We start from the raw sequence: 26849 nt of genomic DNA on the forward strand, positions 1-26849 counted from the left end.
AAACAGAGACCAGCTGAAAAGAGGATCTGCAGCAGTGAGAGAGAGCGCTGCAGTACAACAAAAATATGGTGTTTTTTGAAAATTAAACCATGTAAACCTATTCTGGTACAACCTTAAAATACAATTATGAACCTGAAAATGAGCATAATATGGGTGCTTTAAAATCCTAAATTATAAGGAAAATGAAGTGCTACAGTAGTCTGGATCAACATCATTAACGGAGAGTTCCGGCGCTGCTGGAAGTTTCGCCGGATGTCCATCACAAGAAACGTTACACGCTAACAATGGCAAGTTTTGAAGAAAATTCGGACGGTGCAACAAGGCAGACCTGCTTGGTTCGTTCAGGGAACGATTGTAAAGATTTACAAGAAATATGTTTAGGGCATTTTCTCTCTAACTGGGACGTTTTGGGACCGATTGGTGGGATTGCTGCGGACCAAGTACACATGGAGATACACTGGTAAGAGCCAATGAGGTTTAATCATGTATCAGCTAATTTATATAGCTCACGTTACTGTGTTGTGTGAACAGTTAACTTCATTTAATATTGTATGTGGCGTCGTCTTTTGCAGGGTGCAAATGTTCCACCAAAACAAGTTCCTTCCCAAGACCATTCTGCAGAGCCACCGTCGCTGTGTCCGGAGCTTAGCGCCGCCCAAGAAGATTGTGACTGGTTTAAAAAAAGCCACTTTTTCTCCTATCCAGGATTGTACGCTCCTGTTGCCAGACCTTCCTCCGCAACGCTGTGGAGATAGGTCTGGCAATGTGAGTCTAGTGCCACAGTGACAATAATAATTTTAATAATAATTTATACTCTTTATTGATCCCCAATGGGGGATTAGTGTTGTTATTACACACTACACACAGACCTGAAATACACACATACATGCTCAGGTCATATACATGCCCTAATGCAGAGATGTCAGGCTGTACAGGCGCCCTGAGCGGTTGGGGGGGGGTTTGGTGCCTTGCTCAAGAGCAGCTTGGCAGTGCCCAGGAGGTGAACTGGCACCTCTCCAGCTACCAGTCCACACTCCGTACTTCGGTCCGTATGGGGACTTGAACCAGCGAAGCACACACATGACGGGTGTATTGCAAAAGAAGTGCAGTGTCGAGTGCAAGCTCTTGAGATCTACGGGACATACAGTATAGTAGTAGTTAGTAGTGTGTTATGTACACACTGTGTAGTGTATTGTACAGTATATTCATGAACAGATGATGAAAGACAGACCAGAGATGTTGCATCCTTGGTTAAATTAAAAATGAGGGTTTTCATACCAAAATACCTTATCTTATGTAGAAAGTAACTGTACGCTGCTTTAAGCCTATATATAATTGTTTTTTTAAACTCCATTGTGGAATATATGTGGAAGTGGAAGAAAATCTAACTAGACCTGCAAGCAGATATAAACGGGGTCCAAGTCCTCCAGCGCAAGTCGCCCCCAGCGAACCTTGGAGGCGATGCAAGAGCAAGCTGAATGCCCATAGACGGGATGCATGTTGCAGGTTGAAAGATAAGTAGTTTGGAAACATAAATAATCTAAGACATTAAATAGTGCAGCAGCTAATAAAATATAATACTGTGTTAAGCGTGATTTATGGTTCTGCGGAGGCTCCACGCAGAGCTTTCGCCGTAGCCTACGTAAGTGGCCTGAAGTTTATACATCTGCGTTGGTGTGTGCGTCGAACTCCTTAAGAGAATAGCAGGGCCGTGTGTGCGTGGGGAGTGTGTGGTAGAGCGAGTGAGAGAGTGACGGTGATTAGCTTCAGAGTGAGTAGTGACTCTAGAGTCATATAGTGAGAGAAACAAAGTGTCTCCCCTGTTCTTTCTGACCACGGTGGGAAATCTGGAGCAGGAAAAGTTAACCCTCTCCTTGATTTCATGTTTATGGAGAAGGAGAACCAGGAAATGATTTGGGGGAAATGCAACGCTACCAAGCCACAGCCGAGTTACGTGCGTCGCTGCGATGTATAGTTACATTTTTCGAGAGGTGCACATCAGGCTACGACGTAGAGTCTGACGTAGGGTCCGTGTCTCCACTTACCTACGTACGTACCCACGGCGTTGATTTAACGCAGAAGCATAAATCACGCTTCAGCCTGGTAAGTTATAGCAGAAACAATAATTTAGTACCATTCCTGTGTGCACTGGGTTTATAAATAGACTCCAGCATTGCAGCAGTCCCCTGGCCAGCTGGCTTATGCAACAGCACTGATCTGAGCTCCCTGTCCACCTCTCAGCCAGAAGGTTAAACACTACAGCTATATGACACTCAAACAAGTCAACAGCCTCATTGCTCATTGATCCATTGTCATGATGATAGTGTTATTTACAAATCTCAATGAGTCAAGCAGTTTACAGAAATATGTCTTACCGATTTTAACTCTTCCTCGTTCAGGACCTTCCCCCATCACCAGGATGTTCGCTGGTTTCTGCAGGAGACAGATATATATTAAAGTGTGCATAATACAGTGCTCACTTTCATTAACAAGTGTTAAACCTCTTGTATAATAGCCACATGTGACAATACGATGTTGAGCATGTACGTGTTCAGTGGCCTGTATTGGTGCCCTATTGGTTATTGAACCACACGACCACATGAGCATGTCAGTCAGCCATTCTGTGAAAGTGCACTTCAAACTCTAATGGACTCATGTGACAGCACACACAGACCATAGACTGTAAAAGAAATGGACCAACAGATCCCGTGTCTCTGGACGGAGACCAGTGAAGGATATTAGAAGCACTTTTCCGGTGATGGCTGAGCGTTACTGAGCAGCCTCCAACTGAGAGAGACGACGTAGATGTGACGTGAGCAACCTGTCTGAAAGTTGGAAGTCTTCTGGTAGCTGTGCCAAGAGAAATCTCAATCATTCCCAATCTAGCAGAGACGGAAAGCGTAGGTATATGTAAGGAGATAACATAGGCACAGACTAATTATTGATCACTAAAATGATAGTTAACATTAGTAATTAAACTTAAACTGAGTAAAAGCTGAGACAGTAGTGTTTAAAAAGGGTCTAATTAAACTTTTCTTTTGACAGTGGAACACAATACTGACACCGTGTAAAGCCTATTTACACATCGTGCACACACAACGCAACATTAGCATTGTTTCTGTCCACTTGACTAATGTAAGTCCAATATTAGCTCCGGTTGGCTTTCCACCAACTCCTGAAGGAAATATTGGCTCTTTTATTGCTTAAATGCTTCGCTATGTTCAACAGCTAGTCACAAACTTTAGGTGCTGAGTAGGGATGGGTCTCGAGACCCGGTTCTTTTTAGGACCCAGTTCCAAATTTCTCAAAACCTAAAAATTAATAAGGTCCGAGCTTATCAGAACTGCTATCGAGACTAGTGGATCATATAACATTATGTCTAAAAATAGATATGTGTGCTATCCAGAAAAATGATTTACGAGCACAGTTTGTGCATAAAGACTAGCCTCCCCACCGCAAATCATTCAAAACGTAGTCGGACTGGCTACCGAGAGCACCGCTCTGTGGGCCGCTTAATCAGCTCGTTGAAACAAAAACAGCGACAGAGACAGAAGAAATCAAACAGTCACAGACTCACAGTTTTTGCAATAAAAGTAATAATAGTTATGTTAAGATTAAGAATTTGTCGTCTCTTCTTTCCACCAAATAATAAAAAAGTATCCATAATGGTATCGATGAAGACTCTGATCGTTGCGCAGTCTCAAAAATGGTATCAATAACAATAAAAATGAACGATCCCCATCCCTAGTGCTGAGGTGGTAGCATATATTGGGTTTATTAGAGCTTTCAGGTGGAAAACAGCTGCTGCTGCTGCTGGAAACAAGGTTGATGAGAGCAGAGAAAGCGGGCCATGAAATAATTTGCTAAGTGTGACACCTTTTGCATTATGCATAATCATTTGCTCCATTGTCACAATAAAAAAATATGGATTAGTACAGAGAATACTGTTATTTGTGTTTTTTATTGGTAAAGAAATGAGCAGCGTGAGTGGGTCTGGTTGACTCTTTCATCATCATCAGGACAAAACTTACTGCTATTCAAACCAACCAATCTCACCTCTGACATACTGTATAGTTATGGGTTAGAAGTACTGTGTTGTTATTCACTGACTGATATATTCTGAGGGAAATGTGCCCATCTTTTCTAACTTTACAGTTTCCTTCTCTTGCACTAGGATGCAGTATTATTCTCCCTGGGTATCTGTGTGAATGTGAACCCTTCTGGCTCGGCGGACTCAGATCTGCCTGGCAAACAAGTCTTGTTGCTATAGGAACAACACTAATGATTAGGTGGATAATTCACGCCCACAACACGACACGCCACGGTGGGCAAACACAAAGACAAACGTCTCTTAAAAGGCTCACCAGCTCCTCTTTCAAATTCTAAACAGGCCTAACTGAATTAATATAAAACATATTCATATTGGCTGTTTGAAAAGCAGTTATTAGCTCTTGAATGTCCTGTAAAAGACATGAGTGTCAGTGCCTCTTCAAAATGTAAAATGAGCATGCAACATAACATCTGAAGAAAAGAAGTTACTGTGAAACTACAGCTTAACACGGTGGGAAAAAAGTGACATTAAGCTGTTGTTATGTTGTTACATTCAGACAAATACAGTCTTGAAGATATAAACTCGTGTTATCGGGAAGTAAGCGCCAAATTGTGTTTCACAGTCCAAAATTGAGACTTCCTTTTGAATTCATCCAGTGAAATCAATCAGTTACAGTTGGTTAGTTTCAAAAATGGATCAGGAGCCGGGGGAAAATAAACAGTGTCAACCATCCCACTGAGGACTGGTAAACTCAATCCTTAGGGACATGGACCCCATTTTACAAAACCATCTAAACATTTTTCTCAAAAACTGGGCCAGTTCAGGAGCTAGAGGCGTCACTTCTACAACAGTTTGGGTAAGTTGATATAAAACAGGCTGCCCTGTAACCAAAAGGTCAAAGCCAACATTAACAACCACTAGTCCACTTCAAGTGTCACAATCTAATGCCTGACTTTCTGAATCTCGTCAAAAAGTGTTGTGGCAAAGCATCTGCAGTTCTTTTCTGAGGCACTGCTTTGTTCACATAGAACATGAAGACATAAAGAAAGAACATGTTTAAACCCATTTCAAGGTACAGTTTATTATTTATTCAGCTGTGTTTTTCACCAACTGTCTCCGTTGGTTTAGTCGCGGTTGAACTACAGCCAGTTGTTACTGCTCTTTTTCTTCAGCTCTATTTTTAGTTTCCCTTGCTATGACTCCTTTTTTTAATGCCCACACTTCATGCACATACAGCAAATGGTATGCAGTAGTTTAAAAAGGTATAGGCAAGTATGGTTAGGTTCAAACTAAAGCCCCTTTCACACACTGCAACCCCTTACCTAGACATTACCCAGAGGAGCTCTACAGTATGTGAGAACGTACATTTTTATAAATAACTTTTTATGCATACAATACTAAGCTGTTAAAATAATGATTTTATGAATCATCTTTTAATGTTAAACATACATGTGGCACAGTGAATCCTTATTACCTGTATCTGTGGATGGCTACCTTAGTGATTTTTTAATTAAAGGCCAGTAAGCCTCATCATCAGTGGGGATTTATATTTGCTAATAATATGTTGGAATCATGTTAAGACATTTTAATTTTTGACAAAACTTTCAAAAATGAACAATAATTTGGACGCCCCCCTGTAATGACTCTGAGGACCCCCTAGGGGTCCTGGGCCCCCTGTTGAAAATCTCTTTTTTGTGATCAAATGTTTTTTTTATTCAACAAACAACATAAACACAATCAGCAGCACGGTACAGGTAACAGAACATACATGTAACCACTACATGTACAGACTAATTGGTTTTAGACAAGTTATTCCTGTCCCAGGAAAAAGAATGACATCAGGTGAAGGTTGGTAGACATGATTAGGACTGCAACTAACAATTATTTTCATTGTTGATTAATCTGTCCATTATTTTCTGAAGTTAATCGATTAGTTGTTTGGTCTATAAAATGTCAGAAAATGGTTAAAAAATGTAAATCAGTGTTTCCTAAAGCTGAACTAATCGATTAATCATTGCAGCTCTAGACATGATTCTCATATGTCATTGGTATGAAATTGTAATAATAATAATAATGCAAGGACTAAAGAGTATAATGCTCATTCTTTATTACTATGTCATTTCATCGCTAAAGGTTGAAATGTTTTAACTACATTATACATACATACAACATCCTAAATGGACTGAAGCATCATCAAACAGCAGAAAGGCTAACACGAGTAATCATTTACAGTATCGCCAGGAGTCCCTCCTGATAACAGCACCAGCAGCATCTGTCCTGTGTTACTGCAGTGTGTAAGCACTGTGCATATACAGTAAAGTACACATAGGTTAGTCTGTATTTACTACAACAACTGATCACCTTCAGTAATGTCCCCCCTTGACAGAGATTATTGGTACAGTCCGCTGAGATGTTTTTTTGCTTTGTCCTGCAGAGCTGCTAAGTCAGCATCTTGAGTCAGCTAGCCCGCCATGCAGGGCGGTGGGCTTGGCACCAGCTAGAGGCTGTTACATAAGCCTTGTGGGGGCGTAGGGGGTGGGGGAGGCACACCGAGCACCTCTAGTATGGGGGTGGGTAGTGGTGGGTGGGACAGGGAGAAACGAGTGGAGGAGTGACAGACAGTGGGGGATGGGAGCTCTGTGGTGGTGCAATGCAAAGCACATGCTTAATACCTGTGGTGCAGAGGCGCAGAGTATATGCTACACACCAGCACAAGACACACAGTTATGTAACAGCAGAAGTACTGCAGCCATGAAAGATGTGCTAGTAGGTGGGCACCTTCCCCCACAGCTAAACAGAGAGCAGCAGATCACCAGACCTGAAGACTGGAAGAATGAAAAAGGTGATATGAAGACTAAAATACACATATGAAGCCTTTTGGAGTGCTTTAAGATTTGAATACATTGAGAAAACAACATCTTGTTTTGATGAGTAAGTTTTAATAACAAGACGATGAGCTGGCACTGTAAGTAAAAGTACAAAAGTATCAGCATCAAAATAAATGTAAAGTACTCATTATGCAGAATAATATATATTATATTATTGGATTATAATTATTAATGCATTAATGTGTTCATTGCTCTAATGTTGCAGCTGGTGAAGGTGGCGGTAATTTAAATGTATGTATATATATATATATATATATTACTGCAGGGTAGCTTGTGAAATCCCCCTGGGGACCAATAAAGCATTATTGATATCACAATTTATTTATTTATATTTTGTATTGTTGATCTGAATCTGCATAGTGAATCAAGCTGTAGTGCAGTGAAAAGTACAATATTTCCCTCTGAGATATATTGTTAGTGTAAAGTAGCAGAAAATGGAAATACTCAAGTAAAGTATAAGTACCTCAAATGTGTAGTTTCTGTCATGAGGAATTCTAAGTTATGACAGCAAAACTGTCGGTGCGTCCACATGATACAAGCCTTCCGTGATCGCGAGTTATTACTATCAGTTAAACAGCTAAAAACAGTATTATTATAAATGGCCACTGTCACAGAAAGCGACGGGTTTAAAGTGGCCATATTATGCTCATTTTCAGGTTCATAATTGTAATTTGAGATTGTATCAGAATAGGTTTACATGGTTTAATTTTCAAAAAACACCATCTTTTTGTTGTACTGCCCATTGCTGCAGCTCCTCTTTTCACCCTGTGTTCAGGTCTCTGTTTTAGCCACCCGAAGACTGAAGGCAGGACACATTCAGAAACCCGTAACACCCCAAATCCCAGAAAAGGTGATTTTTTTTCATAATATGGGCACTTTAAAGGTATGGATTACATATCTGTCTTGACGCTCACCCTTTCACAAGTATTAACCACGTAACTCATGGCCAGACGTGTAGCTTTCATATGAACTATGAAAGCAATATGAGGCCTTCGGGGGCATTTTCCATAAAGCAGTAACATGCTTACTATGAACAGCACTTCTATTCATCATTTAGACGCACAGACAGAACTGACAAAGAGCCAGGCATCTGCACGAAGATAATAATATGACCAACAACAAGAACCAAACAGGGACCAGTTGTAGAAGAAAGAATTAAGGGAGCTCTTTGGCCACAATGGCAGGAAGCCCTGGCAATGAGACAGCAAAAAAAACACAAACTGCAATACATCAGTGCAGAGTCAGATTGAGTCTGACAATGGAGAATTCCGTCGGGCTGCAATGAAAATAGTTATGAAGGGCCGGAAGAGTTGGTGCACAGATAAGAGTGGTGTGACCTTCTGGGAGCAAAACAAGCACACAGCTCCTGTGGGAGAGTTTCTGTTGGTGTGAAGGAGAGGAGGCTTCCCATTCTTAATACTCTGTTACTTCTTCATCATTAAAGCAACACTAGAGCACTTTTCCCGCTTCGGTCCCCCTACAGGTTGGAAGCGGAATTGTCCATTACCGCTGTCGTAATGTCTCATTCGAACTACAGATCCGCTACCCGATCTGGCAAACTTGCACCAAAATAATGTACCTTAAATACCTTAGATGTTTCCAAAATCGTTTCAGTGGTTCATCAACTCATAACAGGGTGAACGGCACTTCTGCATTCACTTTGCGGCCCTCTATCCGCTATAACCAGATAGTAGTAGTAATGTTCTACTACGAGACAGAGAGAAGAGTAAAGTTCTTGCATGGACCCCTATTTCAATCAGGAGAGACTTTGTTGCAGATATGCAAATATTTATTGTAGATAAGCATAATATGAAATGTACAAGAAATGTACAGAGTCTTTGGGGATTAGACTCCATCATGAAAAATATTTAAAGGGGTAGAGAAACAGACATTCCCCCCCGATGGAGCCTAGACACTGGTGATGGCGGAGAGGGAACCCGGAGGCCGAACGAAGGAGCTGTCTGCCAGAAAGGGACTCAGGGTGCCGTGGTTGACGACGCCCGGAGGTGGAAGGGGAGGAGGAGGGTTGCACGTTTGCCTGAGAAGACAGCTGATAGCAAGGAGAGAGACATTTAAAGCAGGATGTCATGCTGTGATTGGATCATGAATTTCGTGGCCAATTCTGATTGGTTTACTGAAGGGTGAACGCCTCTTAACAGCTGAATAGATTTAGGGAGAGATAGTGGTGATTGCAGTAATTAGAAGTCTTCCTGAAAGAATTTGCGCTGAGCTTCATTAGATGACTCCCCACCCACTGTGGCCGGGTCTAATGTCATTTACAGCAGTGTAACGTTAAGCATCCTCAGCAGCAATCACGCCCACGGTCAGGGCCGCCCCTTTCTCGTCTTCATCCTTCGGCGCCTTCGTCCTGGTTGGTGACAGGTTCACCATATCTCTAAATCTCATTTAGTCTCAACAGGTTGACGTTTAGGGAGTAAAAAACAATCCATTGCTAGCGTTACACTCACTTCGCTAATCCTAACTGCTACCAAATATTGCATTATTTTTCTTCTGTATAAATACGTTACAGTGGAAGTAAGGTCAAAAGTGTAATGTGTGCTGCGCCCATTGGCCGAATACGATCACCTGTGTTTGCTTCATGTTTTTTAGTCTAAAAATAATCGGTTTGTTTTATGGTACACAGCGACTGCAATGGAATTAAAAAAAAGCTCAGAGTTCACTGATTGATAAATTGTGTGTCAAAGAGACGTTTACTGCCTGCAGAGATGCCCGTAGGTCAGCAGAGAGACAAAAAGCACGCTTTCTGTTCCCTGCAGGTTTACGTAATGTCATGTCCATCCAGGATTGCCAGGGATTACGTAAGAGTGGACGACATTATTCAAAGAAGATAGGGGCAGGGGGGCCTCCAAATTTTTGTTCATTTTCAAAAATTGAAAAGTCTTAACATGAAGCCAACATCTCATCTTCACTTCAGTCAGACTGTATAATCTCAGTCTTCCATTCTTTCACGAGCATTATCCGGAGATAGCCTCCCTCCGGATCATCTGACATCAAAGCACTGACGGTGGTAATCAAATTAAAGTTTTGCCACATAATCTGATGTGTTTGGTTAATTATACTTTTTCCTCCACAAGCACAGGCACAAATGTTCTTCTCTAGGGAGTGACAGATGCAGGGAGAGATAAGAGCCACACATACAGACGGGCTGTGGGAGTTTACAGTCAGATATTGGTTCCAATTCTGTTTGTTTTTTGATCTCACATGAGACAGATCTGACGTTTTCTAAGTATGGAATGCCGTTTTATTCAATATTAAATGGATAATGGATAAGTACATAAATAAATGAATAAATACATGAATAAAAAAATAAATAGGCCTTTGAAATACATCATGAAATAAATAAATGAGGCAATAAATACATAAATAATTAAATAAATGTAAATATTCATATATAAATGAATCAATTGGTTAAATAAATATATTAAAAGGTTTTATTTTTACTTATTTCATGGTACTTTTATTTCATACGTCTACGTTTATTTATTTCAAGAGACTTTTATTTCATAAATCCACACTTATTTATTTCCGTGGACTTTTATTTCCTAATGCCTCATTTATTGATTTCCCTCTCTATTTATTTCCAGTTCTTATATGCAAATCAGGGGGCGTGGCTATCTCTCACATTCAGAACAGAGCCGTGGGCAAAAAAAGGCTGGCGAGGTGAGAGTGCGGACATAATGGAAGACATCGGCGGGCTCTGAGATAGCATGTACAGTACAACAATATGGTGTTTTTTTTAAAATGAAACCATGTAAACCTATTCTGATATAACCTCTAAATACAATTATGAACCTGAAAATGAGCATAATATGAGCACTGTAATAGTTTAGCCCTACTACATATGTAAAAGAAAAAAAGTAGTATAAAGCCTTTAGTGTCTCCAAAGGGAGCTGTGTGTCTGATTAATGTCCTCACTTGAGTCAGCGTCGGTTGAAGACTACAAGTTTGAAAATGAAACAAATGTGGAGGTGTTGAGTTAGAAAGAAGTGAGCTGACTAGAACATCGCTGCTGCAAGATAGAGGCTCAACATTAGTCGCTACTAATGTAGCACACCTGAATCTCTGAACCGTCAGCCGCCAAAGTTGCATGTAAGAAGAATGTGTGTAATAAAAAAAAAGACAATGTCTCTGGTTCTGCTGCATTGATTTTTATCCTTTTTTAAAACTGTATTATCATGGTCTGACATACAGTACTTTGGAGTGCAATGCTAAATCAGTGGATATCTTTTGTGAGGCTCTACCCTGCCAAGTCATTGTAATTGTACACTTAAATCCCAGTTTGTCTGCTGAAATGAAAACTAATCCAAATATAGATAAGATAAGATAAGATATACTTTATTGTCCCCGAAGGGAAATTAGTTTTGGACTCTGTCCGTTCCGCAGCTTTACAAAGACAACACACAATACAGAAAATAAGCATCTCTCAATACATACTCTCATGCAACACAAAACATGCTTTCATATACATTAGACAGGTACCTACTGTATATAGTAAGCACATGAACTACTCTTTTCATTGGCATTTTTAATTGAACAGTCCCGTCGGCTTCTCAGCAATAAGTGTAGCACACCCAAAGCCAAAAACCAGAAGCACTGGTTCAGGTAGCCTGAGGTATTTATCTACTTAAACATTATGACAGTATCACATACATTTATAGAAAATGTGACTCAGACAGTTGAACCTTATATATCTGATTTGTTCTTCCAAACAGTAAGGTATGTCGAGTTCTTCCACACAGTCTAAGGGTGTGTCACGGTCTAAAGCTGCCTTTATTCAGTGTAACGCTACAAGAAGACAAGACGCCACTGGTTTAATTACATTACCTGGTAGCGTTCAGGAAGCGACGCGTAGCTATTTTTGAAACAATGGGACATTTCTAGAAGCAAGTTATTATTCCACTAAGCGACCAAACGCTCCACCCCTCCATTTTGTTTTCTCTCTCTCTCCCTCTCCCTCTCCCTCTCATTTCCATAAAAGAAACAACTGGCCATTAGCATTTTCAGAGGAAATGAAGAAACTGAATAACACAGAAAAACATGTTATTATTGATATTATTGACCGGATATTATTGACTGGAGAAGAGTTGCTTGTCAGTAAGCTAACCCATGCTAACTTTTCCACTAGCTTAGCCAAGACTAAGGCTGGTGATCCAAGTTAATGCCACACTTAATTTAGTGGCAAAATGGACGCAGTTTTCCTGTGAACACGTTTGATTTCATTCCTGCCAATCTGCCATCCCAACAGAGCTTTTAAGACACACAATGAGAAGCCCTGTTTTCAGACTCTCGGCTTCACCCAAAGCACTGTGGGAAAACCAAGGTGGAGAGGATCTCACAGGAATCAGCAGTGTGTTGCAGCCAGGTTAAAGGGGAGACAAGAGTCAGACAACATTCACAGTTCAGGACGTTCTGCTCTACGGGCATTACAATCAAACCCATAATAATACGCCACAGCCAGACATAACAGCACCTGCAGGGAAGCAACACAGCTCTGCACTTTGGAGTGGTTCAGTGTGAGAGAAAGAATAACTCTTCTTCAGATTACAGCGAGTGTTATAGTAAGAGATATCAACTTGAGTACAGGGCTGCACGATATAAGGAAAGTATCGTATTACGAATATTTTGACTGGTACTGCGATTGCGATTTGATTCACGATCAGGATGCGTGGGATTTCCCCCTTTCTGGTCTACATATCCCTGCCTCTGCTGAATTAAAAAATGTACCCACCCCCCCCCCACCAAAGTGAACAATGCTACTTCACCAATAGACCATTATATACCTAAAATAGAAGTATTTCAAACTAAGTAAAGCGCTGTAACATGAACACATGCAATAGAATGATAAAATCGGCTACCAGCGGCAAACCAGCTGATGGTGTCGCTGCGACTCAGCTGGTCGAGTCTCCAGAGGCTGGTTTTAGAACGTAAGAGACGTCTCCTGTTTCAACAGCCAATGGAGAAGTCAGCTGGTCAAGTCTCCAGAGGCTGGTTTTAGAACGTAAGAGACGTCTCCTGTTTCAACAGCCAATGGAGAAGTCAGCTGGTCAAGTCTCCAGAGGCTGGTTTTAGAACGTAAGAGACGTTTCCTGTTTCAACAGCCAATGGAGAAGTCAGCTGGTCAAGTCTCCAGAGGCTGGTTTTAGAACGTAAGGGACGTCACCTGTTTCAACAGCCAATGGAGAAGTCAGCTGGTGGAGTCTCCAGAGGCTGGTTTTAGAACGTAAGACACATCAGCTGTTTCAAAAGCCAATAGAGAAGTCAGCTGGTGGAGTCTCCAGAGGCTGGTTTTAGAACGTAAGAGACGTCACCTGTTTCAACAGCCAATAGAGAAGTCAGCAGGTGGAGTTTCCAGAGGCTGGTTTTAGAACTTAAGAGACGTCACCTGTTTCAACAGCCAATAGAGAAGTCATCTTGTAAAGTCAGGTACAATAAAATGATCCATAATCCATTTTATTTCTTTTACAAACTGTTAACGTAGGCTCAACATGCACCTGCGAGCACGTATGGTGGAGCGAGCTAGAGAGTGACTGAAGAGAGTGCCTAGGACAAAGCTGTGAATCACAGGAATAAAACATGTTTTCGCCAATTCATCACTAGAAATGTGACTGTAGCAAGCATCTCACTATCACTAACGTTATCCACATTCATATTTAGATGCAACAAATGATATATCCAGCTACAAAAATCCTGGAGTCGGAAGTTAGGACGGAAGTACTTTTACTTAAGTAAAGGATCTGAACACTTCTTCCAGCACTGAACATTAGCATAAGTAGCTCAGAGAAAACCTTATTGATGTTATCATTATGCGTTATTGAACAATTGAACTCAGCAATATAACCATGGCAGTACAAATCTTTGGAATACTTCTAAGTACAAGAAGATAAACCTTCCAAAATCAAATAAAGGATACAATACATGAACGTCTTTGCGCTAAATTAGCGTACTAGCTACCTTGTGAAACAGTTAAAGTGGCTATTCGGACAATATTGGCAAAACCAGAGACCACAGAAGAAGATGGCCGTAAAGTTTCTGGTAACACTTAATAATAACTACCATTAATGAATGGTAAATGAATAGTTAATTTAAATTTAACTTTAGTTAATAGTTATCTTACTGTTAACAAACAATCAAAGGATGATTTATAATGTTTACTAATTATTAGTAATGTTATATTTAATGTTATTTTATTATTAGTTTAGTGTCATATATAAAAAATGTCATGGTATGGCTCAATAAATTAATTTAACAAAATCTAAACTCATCCACCAGAGCATCTACAAGAGATGATTGTAAAATACCATGTAGAAAAAGTAGTTTTGGACAGTCAACTTTTTCCTTTTGAGCAGCCCATACATGGAATACCATACCCACAGAACTAAGGAACATCACATGTATCAAATCCTTCTCCAAATCCATAAAACATTGGTTATTGACTAATCAAATATGCTGCCATAATACAGAATAATGTGTTTGTCTTTATCGCTATAGTAGTGTGTGTGCCTATGTGTTGTTAATGCGTGCTAATGTGTGTCTATGCACTTTTACCTGTGTCTACTGAGTATGATACTTGTGTTATGTTTTTCTCATGTCATCAACCTGCCAGTTGTCCTGATCTGGAATAGTGGTTGGGTCATTTTACTTGTCTATGCCTATGTCTTTCTTGTTTTATGTGTATTTGTTGTATTGTTGTAGCGTATCTATTGTTTTAAGCCATCAACCTGCTAGGGACTGCGGATGAAAATTAGCCTGTATGGCTAAATCTGGCACATTTACATGTTGGACTCTGTACTCATGTTGATTAATGTGTGTTGTCCCTTTTAAATAAAGAAATCTAAAAAAAATATATATATGTAAAATTTATGTTAAAATAACATAAATTATAATAATATAAATAATCAATTTACCATTTATTAGTGATGGTTATTATAAAGTGTTAAAGATTTTCTAAAGGGAGCTTTCTGAATTGAGACCCAGGTCTTTGTTTTTTGGGAGTTTTTGCAGTTTTAATTTAAATTAAATTTACAGCAATCCAGAATTTTCAACCTTATAAAACATCACAACACCACAGAACTGAAATACTTCCAATGCTTTTTTCCGGTTTCCTTTATGTGGCCTGTTTGTTGTGTTTTTCATTTATTTTCTCTCCCCATTTGCCTGGACAAGTGTGATGATGTCACACATGGCTGCTATAGGAAAACCTGTGCCTCTCCTGGGTAGTAGTGTTTCTGTGACGTGAACAATGTCGCTTTTGGAAACGGGGATGAAGTGTGTGCGTCTGTAAAGGCAAACTGGGGCAGTGAAGCTAATATAGGAGCTCACCAGATCCCTGTGGAGCACCCAGTTGGCATGGAGGTAATGGATCCCATCCAGAATCTGATACAGGAGAGATTTCACCATCCCTCGGGGCAGCTGCATGGGCTTCTTGTTGGCCTTGGAGGCGCGGTGGAACTTGATGATGTGCTACGAAGCAGAGAAAGGTTTCACCTCAGCTGTGCTCACTGTGTAGCTACAACAATCAGCAAGAAAACAGCTTCTCCCCATCCTGGTAAATAGAGAGGCAATGTTCCTCTCTTTCCAGTGGGCCTCATTCAATTCAATTCAATTCAATTCAAATGTATTTATAGTATCAAATCATAACAAGAGTTATCTCAAGACACTTTACAGATAGAGTAGGTCTAGACCACATTTGATAATTTACAGACCCAACAATTCCAATAATTCCCCCAAGAGCAAGCATTCAGGCTCTTGGTAGGTGGTGTCTGATGGTGCCAGTTGGGGGTACGATGAACAGTGGCAATTATAGTCACAATAAAGATAATGGAACTATGACTAGAAATAGTAGTTGTAGTAATTCATGGTGTAGCAGGGCACTGCAGGGCGTAGCTCATGGGACCTTATTTCAGAAAAAGTATGAAAGGTAGTGAATGGGGAAAGACAAATTATTTTTGGATCTTTTTTTAATTGAGCCATGGATTACACATATGATGTTCGTCAATTTAAAAGATAATTTTGCAACTAAAAGTCTCAGTTTGTCGTAGGTTTGTCGTAGTACCACTTAGTTTGGCTTCAGAGAGACGTCACCCATGCGACTTTGAAGGTTGTAGTCTTTCTCATTATGTATTTTCACAGTCTTATGCTTCAACAGTTTTATGACAAACTGAGGTTTTCTTGGCTTGCAGAATTATCTTTTAAACTGACGAACATCATATGTGTAATTCATGGCTCAATTCAAACAGGATCAAAAAATAATTAGTCTTTCCCCATTCACTAAAGTACATATTTTGTTCCGAACTAAGGTCCCATGTTGGTCCACCGTAAAGGGAGGGACTTCACCTCTCTATTGGGCAAACTTTTAATGCTGTAATTTATGAATACTGTATTGTAATTTTATTGAGTAACCTTATTGGCAACTGGCGGTACAGAAAAGGTTTCCTGAGTATATAGAAATCAACACCAGCAGACATTTACCAGACATTCTGGCAGGTGGCCATTTTTAGAAGAGAACAGCATTTCCAAGTCCTGGCTGGAGTGTCAGGTAAATTAGAAAAGATTATTAGCAAAATAAATGGATCCAGGCTAGTGTTGTCTGTAAGAAACTATTTCAAAAAGAAAAATTTGGGAAGTAGGCAACACAATACATTTATTATCAAGGATATTCAGTAACATGGAAATATTGATGGTTCTAATCTTGCTCACTGCTCAAACATTACTTCAAATATACAAATGTGTTTGAAGTGTGTCACAACTGTTTCTCTGGTTGAGCCATTTAGGTGAATCACCTAAAGGTACAACAGATACTGTGTTTGCAATCTAGGTAAATAAGCTGCACACAGCACAGAGAATACACATGTAAATAAAAGGTAAAGATGTGTTCGAGAAGTGGAATTTCCTTACCACAATTAAACACACATCCTATACTGCCAAAGAATTAATCTGACCATCAGAAAGCCTTTTCTGTGCAAGGGCCATTGAAACATGTGACACAGTGAAGGAGTATTTTGGGATCATTAGAATACAACATGTACACACTGTGATGTTGTGATGGCACAGAGAAACTCACCCAAAGGTCATGTTCGGCATAGTCGAAAAGAAGCCAAACCTTTCTGTCACTGTGGGACAGGAACACTTTCTGCAGGGCGATCACGTTTGGGTGTTTCAGTTCTCGTAGAAGCTGGAAGACATGGGAATCATTTCAAAACAAGATATGTGATAACATTTGAATTAAATGCCAGCTTTGTGTGTAAGCACACAGCAAACATGTTTTCTTCAAATTAGTCCTCATGTGATATTGACGTGACAACAACCCAGACTGACAAGAGCACAAAGTAAACCGATGAGTGTTCTTTTAACCGTTGGAAAACAGCAAGAGACCATTGGTAGAAATGGGGGGGGGGAACATCGTGGAACGCTAGCCTGGAAATCCAGACCCAAATCCGAAAGATTAAGGGTCTGGCATTGAGTAATGAAAATGGCCCTACTGGAGAGGCGGCACCAAGCATGCATTTGAAAATCTCACTGCACGCAATTGGATAACACTACGACCAATCACAACAAGACATGGGGTGACGTATTCAGAGTCCCATACGCTTAGCTACCAGTGGAATTAACTGGTAGATTAAACTGTCGTCATCTGTTTAGCTCGCCTCTGGCCCGCCTATATCAGATACACCGATGTGATTGGTGCAGCTCGGCTACAAGGGCATAGTTAATGAGCATCGCCAGAGTGACTCGCTGAGCAAATTCAAATTGTGCTCTTGCGAGAACTCTGGATTTCCAGGGTAGTGACACGCAGTTCCAGGAGTAAAAGTCGGGATGGAATGGCGTTCTCTTTCATTTTCAAAAATAGAGTCAATGTTTTTTTTATTTGGTTAAATTGTGTATAGCCATTTTACCACAGATATCTATGTGGGTTTTTTCAGTGTTTTTGAATGAAATATTTTTTTCCCAAGCACACTTAAACGCAGCACAGAAGCTTGTCAGCGTTGCAGCTTGTTTTCAAACAGTTACATCCGGTGACACAACAGACCACCTGGCTCGCTTTCAAATTTCTTTAAACTTCAGTGGTGCCTTTGACATTTTAAGTCTAGTTTGTAACATTAATTTTGATTACTTGGTGGCTCATGTGTTTTGTTAAAATGAAAACACACAAAGTCTGATGTTCTTCTTTCACAAATTTGTGAATGATGGTCCAACATTTTGGTCAAATAATGTGAAATTTCTTTTCCCGTACAGGGTTCCACTAGTAAAATCTGGCTATTTCCTTCACTTCACTTAATCATATATCACTGTAAACAATTCAAACATTTTTCTTAATACATCCTGAATGCATAGATGAAACTGAAATAAGCACGGAGAATTTAATTTAAAAAAAATAGAGATGTCATTTTGCAGGTATATCTCTTATTTCTATGGGGTGGACATTTTGTAAACACATTCATTGTCCCTAGAGGATGAATACTAATACAGTGATCCCCTGATTCTACAGTTCCCATGATGCTTTGGGAATGTAAACAAGAAGTATAACGTTGCCATGGATTCAGTGTGGGTTTCTATGATTTCTTGAGTGCTGCATTTGATACGGTCGACCATGACATATTACTAGACCGATTGGAAAACTGGGTTGGCCTTTCTGGCTCAGTATTAAAGTGGTTTGAATCCTATTTAAAGAATAGGGACTACTTTGTGTCTATAGGTAATTATACATCTGAGCATACAAATATGACGAGCAGAGTTCCCCAAGGATCAGTTCTGGGGCCTCTTCTGTTTAGCATCTACATGCTTCCACTGGCTCAGATTATGGAAAACAACAAAATAAGTTACCATAGTTATGCGGATGACACACAAATTGACATAACCTTATCGCCAGGGGACTATAGTCCAATACAACAACTGAATATGTGCATTGAACAAATTAACGACTGGATGTGCCAGAACTTTCTTAAATTAAATGAAGAAAAAACTGAGGTGGTTGTTTTTGGAGCAAAAGAGGAACCATTAAAAGTCAGCACTCAGCTTCAAATGACAATGTTAAAAACAACAGACAAAGCCAGAAATCTTGGTGTAGTCAGCCACATTAAGAAATTACAAAGTCAGCCTATTACCACCTTAAAAATATATCAAGGGTTAAAGGACTTATGTCTCAGCAGGATTTGGAAAAACTTGTCCATGCTTTTATCTTCAGTAGACTTGACTACTGTAACGGTGTCTTTACAGGTCTCCCTAAAAAATCAATCAGACAGCTGCAGCTGATTCAGAACGCTGCTGCTCCAGTCCTCACTAAGACCAAGAAAGTGGATCACATCACTCCAGTACTGAAGTCTCTACACTGGCTTCCAGTGCCTCAAAGAATTGATTTCAAAATACTTTTGCTGGTTTATAAATCACTAAACGGTTTAGGGCCAAAATACATTTCTGATCTGCTAGTACACTATGAACCACCCAGACCTCTCAGGTGGTCTGGGACAGGTCTGCTTGTTGTCCCCAGAGTCAGAACGAAACAGGGGGAAGCAGCGTTCAGTTTTTACGCTCCACATATCTGGAACAAACTCCCAGAAAACTGCAGGTCTGCTGCAACTCTCAGTTCTTTTAAATCAAGGCTGAAGACCTATCTTTTTGATGTTGCCTTTCTTTAAATAACTTTTCATTTCTTATACTGAAGTTGCATTGTTGACACTGTATGACAAGCTACATAAGCATATAAATAGAAATACCTATTTTATCTGCTTTTATATATTTAACTGTTTTAACTGCTCTTTAATGTTTAATTTCTTATACTGCACTGTAACTTTTATTTGTTTATTTGTTTTAAATTTTTTTATCTGTTTTTATGTAAAGCACTTTGATTTGCCCTGTTGCTGAAATGTGCTATACAAATAAAGCTGCCTTGCCTTAGCAGATTTCTAGAGGTTTATTCACAATGGATCTGCAGATAGAAAGATCAGACAGGAAGTATCTAAAATGATGTGCATCATGTCTGTGTTCAGATTGGACTGAGTCATGACTCAGAGAATGAGTGTGACGATCGGCGCTAAGGGTTTTAATGTACCTTAATAGCCTCCACTGCTGAGCGTGTTGATAAGCTGGCTAAATCAGAAGGTCAGACTACAATAACTAACTTCCCAGCATGCATCTGTATGTATGCTTCACCGCTTTCCTTGGGCACTCCCCATTCAACTTTTTCACACTTCCCCAGAGGAACGCACCGCAAAGTTTCAAAACCTTGAACATCACATACAGAATTTAAGAATTCACATTTTTCCTACAATGCAGTATCTTAAAAATTGGCTATACTTAATGCTAACAAATCATGCTAATATGGTTTACTAACAAGCTATTCTATGAAATGCTATGCTAAGACATTAAAATTAATTAAAATGAATTAAAATTAGTCAGATTAAATTCAAGATGGCTTTAAATTTCACACACACCCTCACTAACTTACAATGCAGAGCTTAAAGCTTGAATTGTTAATTGTTATCATATTTATTGATCATTATCTTATGTCAGTGAACACTATATGTAAGTGAAACATAATACAATGTGATTCCAATGGGAACAGCAAACCACCCCAGTCACAGAAATGTGGCAAATAGGTTTTTTTCCAACTTTATTTATTATGATTTTAACATTTTAACATTAGGAAGTGACACAACATAATGAACAAGGTAAACACAGCAGAGCGGAACCGGTACGTCACTTCCCCTCAATTCCCCACCCACCCGCAGTCCAACCCAGCACAGGTCCAAAATGAGGACAAATGACACACACCCATGCACACTGACAAACACACACCAAAGGACACACAACATCCAAAAGACAAAAGTAAAAAGATAGACAAAATAAAAATGATAGAGAGGAGAGAAAACAAAGACAAAAAACATGAGACACATGCACACAAGAAAAAGAAAAAAAAAACGAGAATGCTTTGGTCATGGGAGACGTGTGCCTCCATGGACCAGCGAGACCAAGTCGTCCAGCAAAAGCATGCAGAGTTTTGGCTGATTGAGCACGGTTTGCCTGACGATCTGTCCAGTATAGGATCCTGGACCAGACCCAAATCCCCACCCACAACGATATGATGATTTCCAAAGTTTGGGAGCAATGTGAAAAATTTGGATACAAATGAGCAGCCATCCCAGCTGGGGCCGTAGACGCTGGCCAAAATGACGAGTGTGTTTTGCTATTTGCCTGCAACTACAACAAAGTGGTCGTCAGGGTCCAACACCATTTTTCCTGGTTCGACCATAACATTTTTGCGAATCACAATGGCAGTGCCCCTGGCCCTATTATTAAATCTTGAGTAAAAAACGTAATTTCAAATAAATGTAATCCATAGTAGCGGTGTGGAAACTTGTAATGTTGTCTCATCAGTGAGTTCCTGGCTGTAGCAGCAGCTGATAATGGAAGTTAGCAGTGAGACAACTGCATAATGGAGGACTTCCATCCTGGCTAATAGTGCACAGTGCAGCTGCATCATTCAAGCTGAACCTCTTTCTGTCTTTGTAACTGGTTCATTGGTTTCACCCCCTCCCATTCACACTGTGCCATTTGCCGACCCACCACAGACTATCCATAATCAATCATGCCCTTTAGACAGGCTTCCATGTCTGCAGGGTGTTTCATTCGGGAGGGCAACAGAACCGAAATGCAGTGAATGCCACCCATACTGTCATGACTCTTAAGGCCAATTTATGCTTCTGCGTTAATCCACGCTGCAGGTACGTACGTAGGTACATGGAGATACGGACCCTACGGCATAGCCTGACGGGCACCTCTCAAGAAATGTAACTACACTCCGCGGCAACGCAGACCTCAACAACTGTCATTGGTCCGCTTGGCCGTGGCTAGTTAGCGTCGCTTTTCCCCCCGACTCATTTCCTGGTTCTACTTCTCCGTAAACAACATGAAATCAAGGAGAGGGTTAACTTTTTCTGCTAAAGATTTCCGACCGTGGTCAGAAAGCACAGGGGAGACTCTATGTCATCAGAGTTGGTCCTCGCTCCGGAGATAACCGTTGTCACTCTCTCACTCGCTCTACCATCCACTCCCCACACAAACACATGCAGGCCCTGTTATTCTCTTAAAGACATCGACGCAGACACCAACGCACAAGTATAAATATCATGCCACTTAGGTAGGGATACGACAAAAGCTCTGCATGGAGCCTCCGCAGAAGCATAAATCTGCCTTTGCTGTACTTCACCTACAGTAAGATGCACCATCCGTTGTAACTCCCATGTGGTTGTTCTTCTGTATGCACTTTGCTTTTTGGCTGCACCTTGACATATGGTGCCTGACTAGTCCAACATCTTCATTTCTTAGTAATTAAGTAACACAGATGGAGAACTGAATGACAGACAAAAGAGTAGGCAAAGGCAAGTTTTGAAGTTTGAAGTTTTGAAACAAGGCCTACTTGGTTCTTTCGGGGAATGATTGTAAAGATTTACAAAAAATATGTTTACAGCATTACTCTCTAACTGGGACGTTTTGGGAGCGATTGGTGGGATTGGTGTGGCCCAAGTACACACGGAGATACACTGGTAAGAGCCAATGAGGTTTAATCATGTATCTAGCTAATTTAAGCTCACGTTACTATATTGTGTGAACAGTTAACTTCATTTAATATTGTATGTGGCATTTTCTTTTGCGAAGTGCAAATGGTTTACTAACAAGCTACTCTATGAAATGCTATGCTAAGACATTAACAAATTAGTCTGATTAAATTCAAGATGGCTTTAAATTTCACACACACCCTCACTAACTTACAATGCAGAGCTTAAAGCTTGAATTGTTAAGTAGTATTATCATATTTATTGATTCGATTCAAATTTATTGATTTATTGATTGAATTGACACAAATGTTCCACCTTAACAAGTTCCTTCCCGAGACTATTTTGTAGAGCTGCCGTCGCTGTGTCCAGTGCTTATGCTGCGTTCCAGACACAATTTGTAGCCCGTAAGTTACGACTTCAAGTCACGACTCATGACTTGGTAGCATTCCAGGCAAAGTCACAGGGTTCAGGTTAGGCTACCTAACGTTAACGTTAGCTAGCGGCTACCTAAAGCTGACGTTAGCTAGCGCTAGCTGATACTAGCGATTTCTAGTCGGCGACATATTTTGGGCTTCATTTAATAAACATAAGCTGTAGTAGTACACAATCGTATATGTATTGTTTTGATTACAATGTACGGAATTACTTTACGTTGCCTATTTATGTCTATTTATTTCTATTTCTCACTGTTAATCACCGGCGTCTGTACAGCATGTGTCTCCTCAGAAGGCTTAAAGGATTTGAAGTGAGACAGGACATTCTATCCAGAGTATACCAGTCACTGATAGAGTCTGTCATTGCTTTCAACATCACATCTTGGTACAGCTTCCTACCAAACAAATGCAAGAGAAAGCTGGCTAGGATAGCCCAGGAAGCTGTTAAGATCATAGGCATTCCACAAAAACAGCCATCTGATCTTTATTTATAAGCAGTGGAAAGAAAATCCAACTTCATTATCCAGGATGCCTCCCACCCCCTCCACCAAAGCTTTGAGCTATTACCATCAGGAAGAAGGTTCAGAGTGACTCTGGCTAAAAAGTCATTATACAACAAATCCTTCATTCCCAATGCAATACATATACACAACTCGTGCTACTGACACATCACACGCACTCTGCCTTCAATCAAAAGAAAATGTTGTAACATGGCAACATATTAGACAATAAAGCTTTTTGAGTCTTGAATCTTTGAATCTTGAATCAACAGGGGTCGCCATTCTTGTTTATGTGTGTGTGACGTCAAAAACTGTAACTGGGAGTACGATCTGGGAGCACGATCTGGTACGAGTTCACGGGTAGTAAGTTACGGTTTTGACTAGGGCTGAACGATTTTTGAAAATAATCTAATTGCGATTTTTTTCCCAAATATTGCGATTCGATATTCGATTATTTTTTTAAGCTCTTTGTCTTCTGTATTATTCAACAAAGAATAATAATATAATAATGTATAGTATGAACACACAATTACACACTAGACAGTTAAATAAGTAAAAATATAGTATATAGTATATATCTCTATACACACACACATGTATTTTTTTTTTACAGTGCACAGAGAGGAGCTGCCTCCAGCCCCTCCCCCTCGTGAAGTTGCGTGCTGCCGTGTGCACTTGCTCAGAGATCCTATCGTTACGTTAGCGTGTTGCTGGTGTTCTTGCTGTGGGATTAACTGTACTAATAAAACTGTTGAAACACCGCGGCCACGCTGCTGTGAAAGCTCCCCGAACGTCATTTATCAGTCTGATTGTTACCCCTCTCAGTGGCAGCTCCTCCACTCATATCTTTATAACGGAGCTAGCTAACCGCTAACCGGAGCTAACTGCTAATCAGAGCTAATCGTTGCCAACCGAGCCTTCAGTTCTGTGTGTCTGTATCCATTAACTGCATGTATAGACTCAAGCCCGAATAAAACCCTTCATTTTATTAAAATGGCTGTAAAAGTTTTAAACTACAACTCAGAGTTGTTTGAATGACAGAAATCAGCTCAAGGTACGGCGTAGCGTTAGCGTGCTAGTTGATGCTTTCTCTACGGAGTGCAGACTGATTTGCTCTCGCGAGTCATGTGACCAAATCGCAGCCTTTGCGATTAGGAAATCGCGTTTTAACATATCGCGATATTATCGCAAATGCAATTAATCGTTCAGCCCTAGTTTTGACTGCCGTTCCAGGGCACTTTCAAGGGTAGAAGGTTGTGAAAACACGGGTTACGGGTTGCCTGGAACGCAGCATTAGCGCCGCCCAAGACGAACAGGGCTGTACTGGTATTACTTAACTAATTCCTCATACAAAGCATATTTGAGTGTCTAGAAAGATGCTCTATACACTTTTTTTGCTCTGGTTTGCTGTCTGATTATAACTTAAACTCATCTGGATAAGGTAGCTTACTTGGACTTTACTAAGGGCACCTCAAGAATAGTCCTGTCTGCACACAAACATATGGTACAGCCAGTCTATAGCAATGCTAGCAGCTCTGTAAGGAACGTTGGTGCTTTGAGCTAAATGCTCAGATCAGCATGCTTAAATGCTCCCACAGACAATGCTAGCATGTTGATGTTAAACAGGTATAATGTTTACAGTGTTCACCATCTTAGTTTAGCATGTTAACATTAGCTTATTACCAGTAAACACAAAGTAGCTACAGATGAGACGGATGAGAGGTCATTAGTTCTGCAAGTATTTGGTCTTTAACCAAAGTATTAGACAAATTGAAATTGTGACCTGATGATGTTGTTGGATCAGGTCAGTGGATCAAATCATCTTCTGGAGAACATGAAAGTCTGCACTAACTCACAGCAATCCCTTTACTAGTTGTGAAGATATTTAAATAACAACCCTATGGTGGAACTAGATGCATTAGGATACGTCTGTACAACATTCCATTGAAATCTATCCAAATGTTGAATTATTTCATTCTGGTACAAAGTGATGGACACAATTTCTAGAGTTGTGCAAGTAGAATTTCTGTAACTACATCTGAGCAGCAATAGAGATTATCACGCTCCCTTTTTCTCAGTCTGAAGCCTCTGAGTGCAAACTCAAACTGAGAGCAGAGCATCACTTGTTCAATTTGAAGTGAAGGGTCTTCCTTAATTCTACTTTTAAAATAAAAGCAAGAACAGTGGAGTTTTTGAGCCACCAGACGAAGACAAAGAGCAGCATTTGGTATTTGTATTATCTTAAAAATGTAAATACATTGACACTAAATTACTAAAATCACATTAAAGTTGTCAATTTACTTTAAAAGTAGTTATTAGCTAATATATCCTTGGCATTCTAGTCGTCTTATCTTTGTGTTAACTTGTATTTGTTGTGTGATTTTCTGAAGCAGATGTAGGGTTTACTTATTTCTTTACTTATTTCTTTCTTTCTGTTTTTATAAATCATTTTATCAGAGAAAATTATTCTGAGAAAAACATGTATGAACGTGGCTCATTGCCACTGAATGCTGCCTGATGTGGGGTGGTTGGGTTTACTGTGAACTGATCCCACTCCATGATGTGGGAATTAAAAAAATAATGCTTCAAACAGATACTAATACTAAATAACAATTATTTATTATGGGCTAAATTCAGAATGACAGCGCAAATTCGACATATACATGTATAAAGAAACTAGGCGGCGGTAGGAGGATCAATCTTCTTCAATCTACAGTGCAGATCCACATGGCCACAATGGCATGTATGCATAAAATACGGAAATCACTTGTCCTAAATCATCACAATCACTCCTTACAGAGTAATTATAGTATATTCACTTTCTTCCAGAATTAGTTTTCAGTTCTCTCTTTTTGCTGTCAATATACTTCCATATGTAAAGTGTGGGAGTGCTTGTGAGACTGTCTGGTTCAGAGAATGTTGATGTCGGAAGGCGGAGGGGGTCTCAGACAATGATCCAACAAGCACTTTGTTTCAAGCCTACTTGTTACTAGAGTTGTTGCTGAAATGCTTTTTGTGTCATGACACATTTGACATGAAAATCAAATGGTTGGGATACCGTTCCTCAACAAAGGAAACACATCAGACTGGATCAAATGCCCAAAGTTAACTTGTCACTTTGGCTAGTAACAGAGTTGGACTAAACAGTTTCAATTTATATCTGTTAGGGACCAGGATAGTGGCTGTGTCCTTCGCAAAGCCTGTAGGGCTGATTTTGTGTGAAGAATGACTATGATCTAAAATAGCAGAATCATCAAAAGAAACCAAGCACTGGATCAATTGCGCAGCAAAAACACTATATTTCTATTTTTGTAATATTGTACCCACAGGCAGTTGAGGGCAGTGACAGAGGGAGGGACACACTGAGGGAAATAACGCAGGAATTGTATGCATGCTGTTTGATT

At 40.0% G+C, this 26849-nt stretch overlaps 1 protein-coding gene across 3 annotated transcripts in view; it reads right to left on the reverse strand.

Annotated features, from left to right (window-relative positions):
- cdk19 (cyclin-dependent kinase 19) overlaps positions 1-26849 on the reverse strand; it is an 85640-nt gene that overhangs the window by 26400 nt on the left and 32391 nt on the right. For all 3 annotated transcript variants that reach the window (XM_035995777.1, XM_035995775.1, XM_035995776.1), the window contains exons 3-5: positions 17021-17131; positions 15280-15420; positions 2376-2433 (exon numbers count right to left, since the gene is read on the reverse strand). In XM_035995777.1, coding sequence (XP_035851670.1) covers positions 2376-2433; positions 15280-15420; positions 17021-17131 — 310 coding nt within the window. The remainder of the gene's footprint in view (positions 1-2375; positions 2434-15279; positions 15421-17020; positions 17132-26849) is intronic.

Source organism: Sander lucioperca, chromosome 19 (assembly GCF_008315115.2).
Source record: "Sander lucioperca isolate FBNREF2018 chromosome 19, SLUC_FBN_1.2, whole genome shotgun sequence".
Classification (NCBI taxonomy): Eukaryota; Metazoa; Chordata; class Actinopteri; order Perciformes; family Percidae; genus Sander; species Sander lucioperca.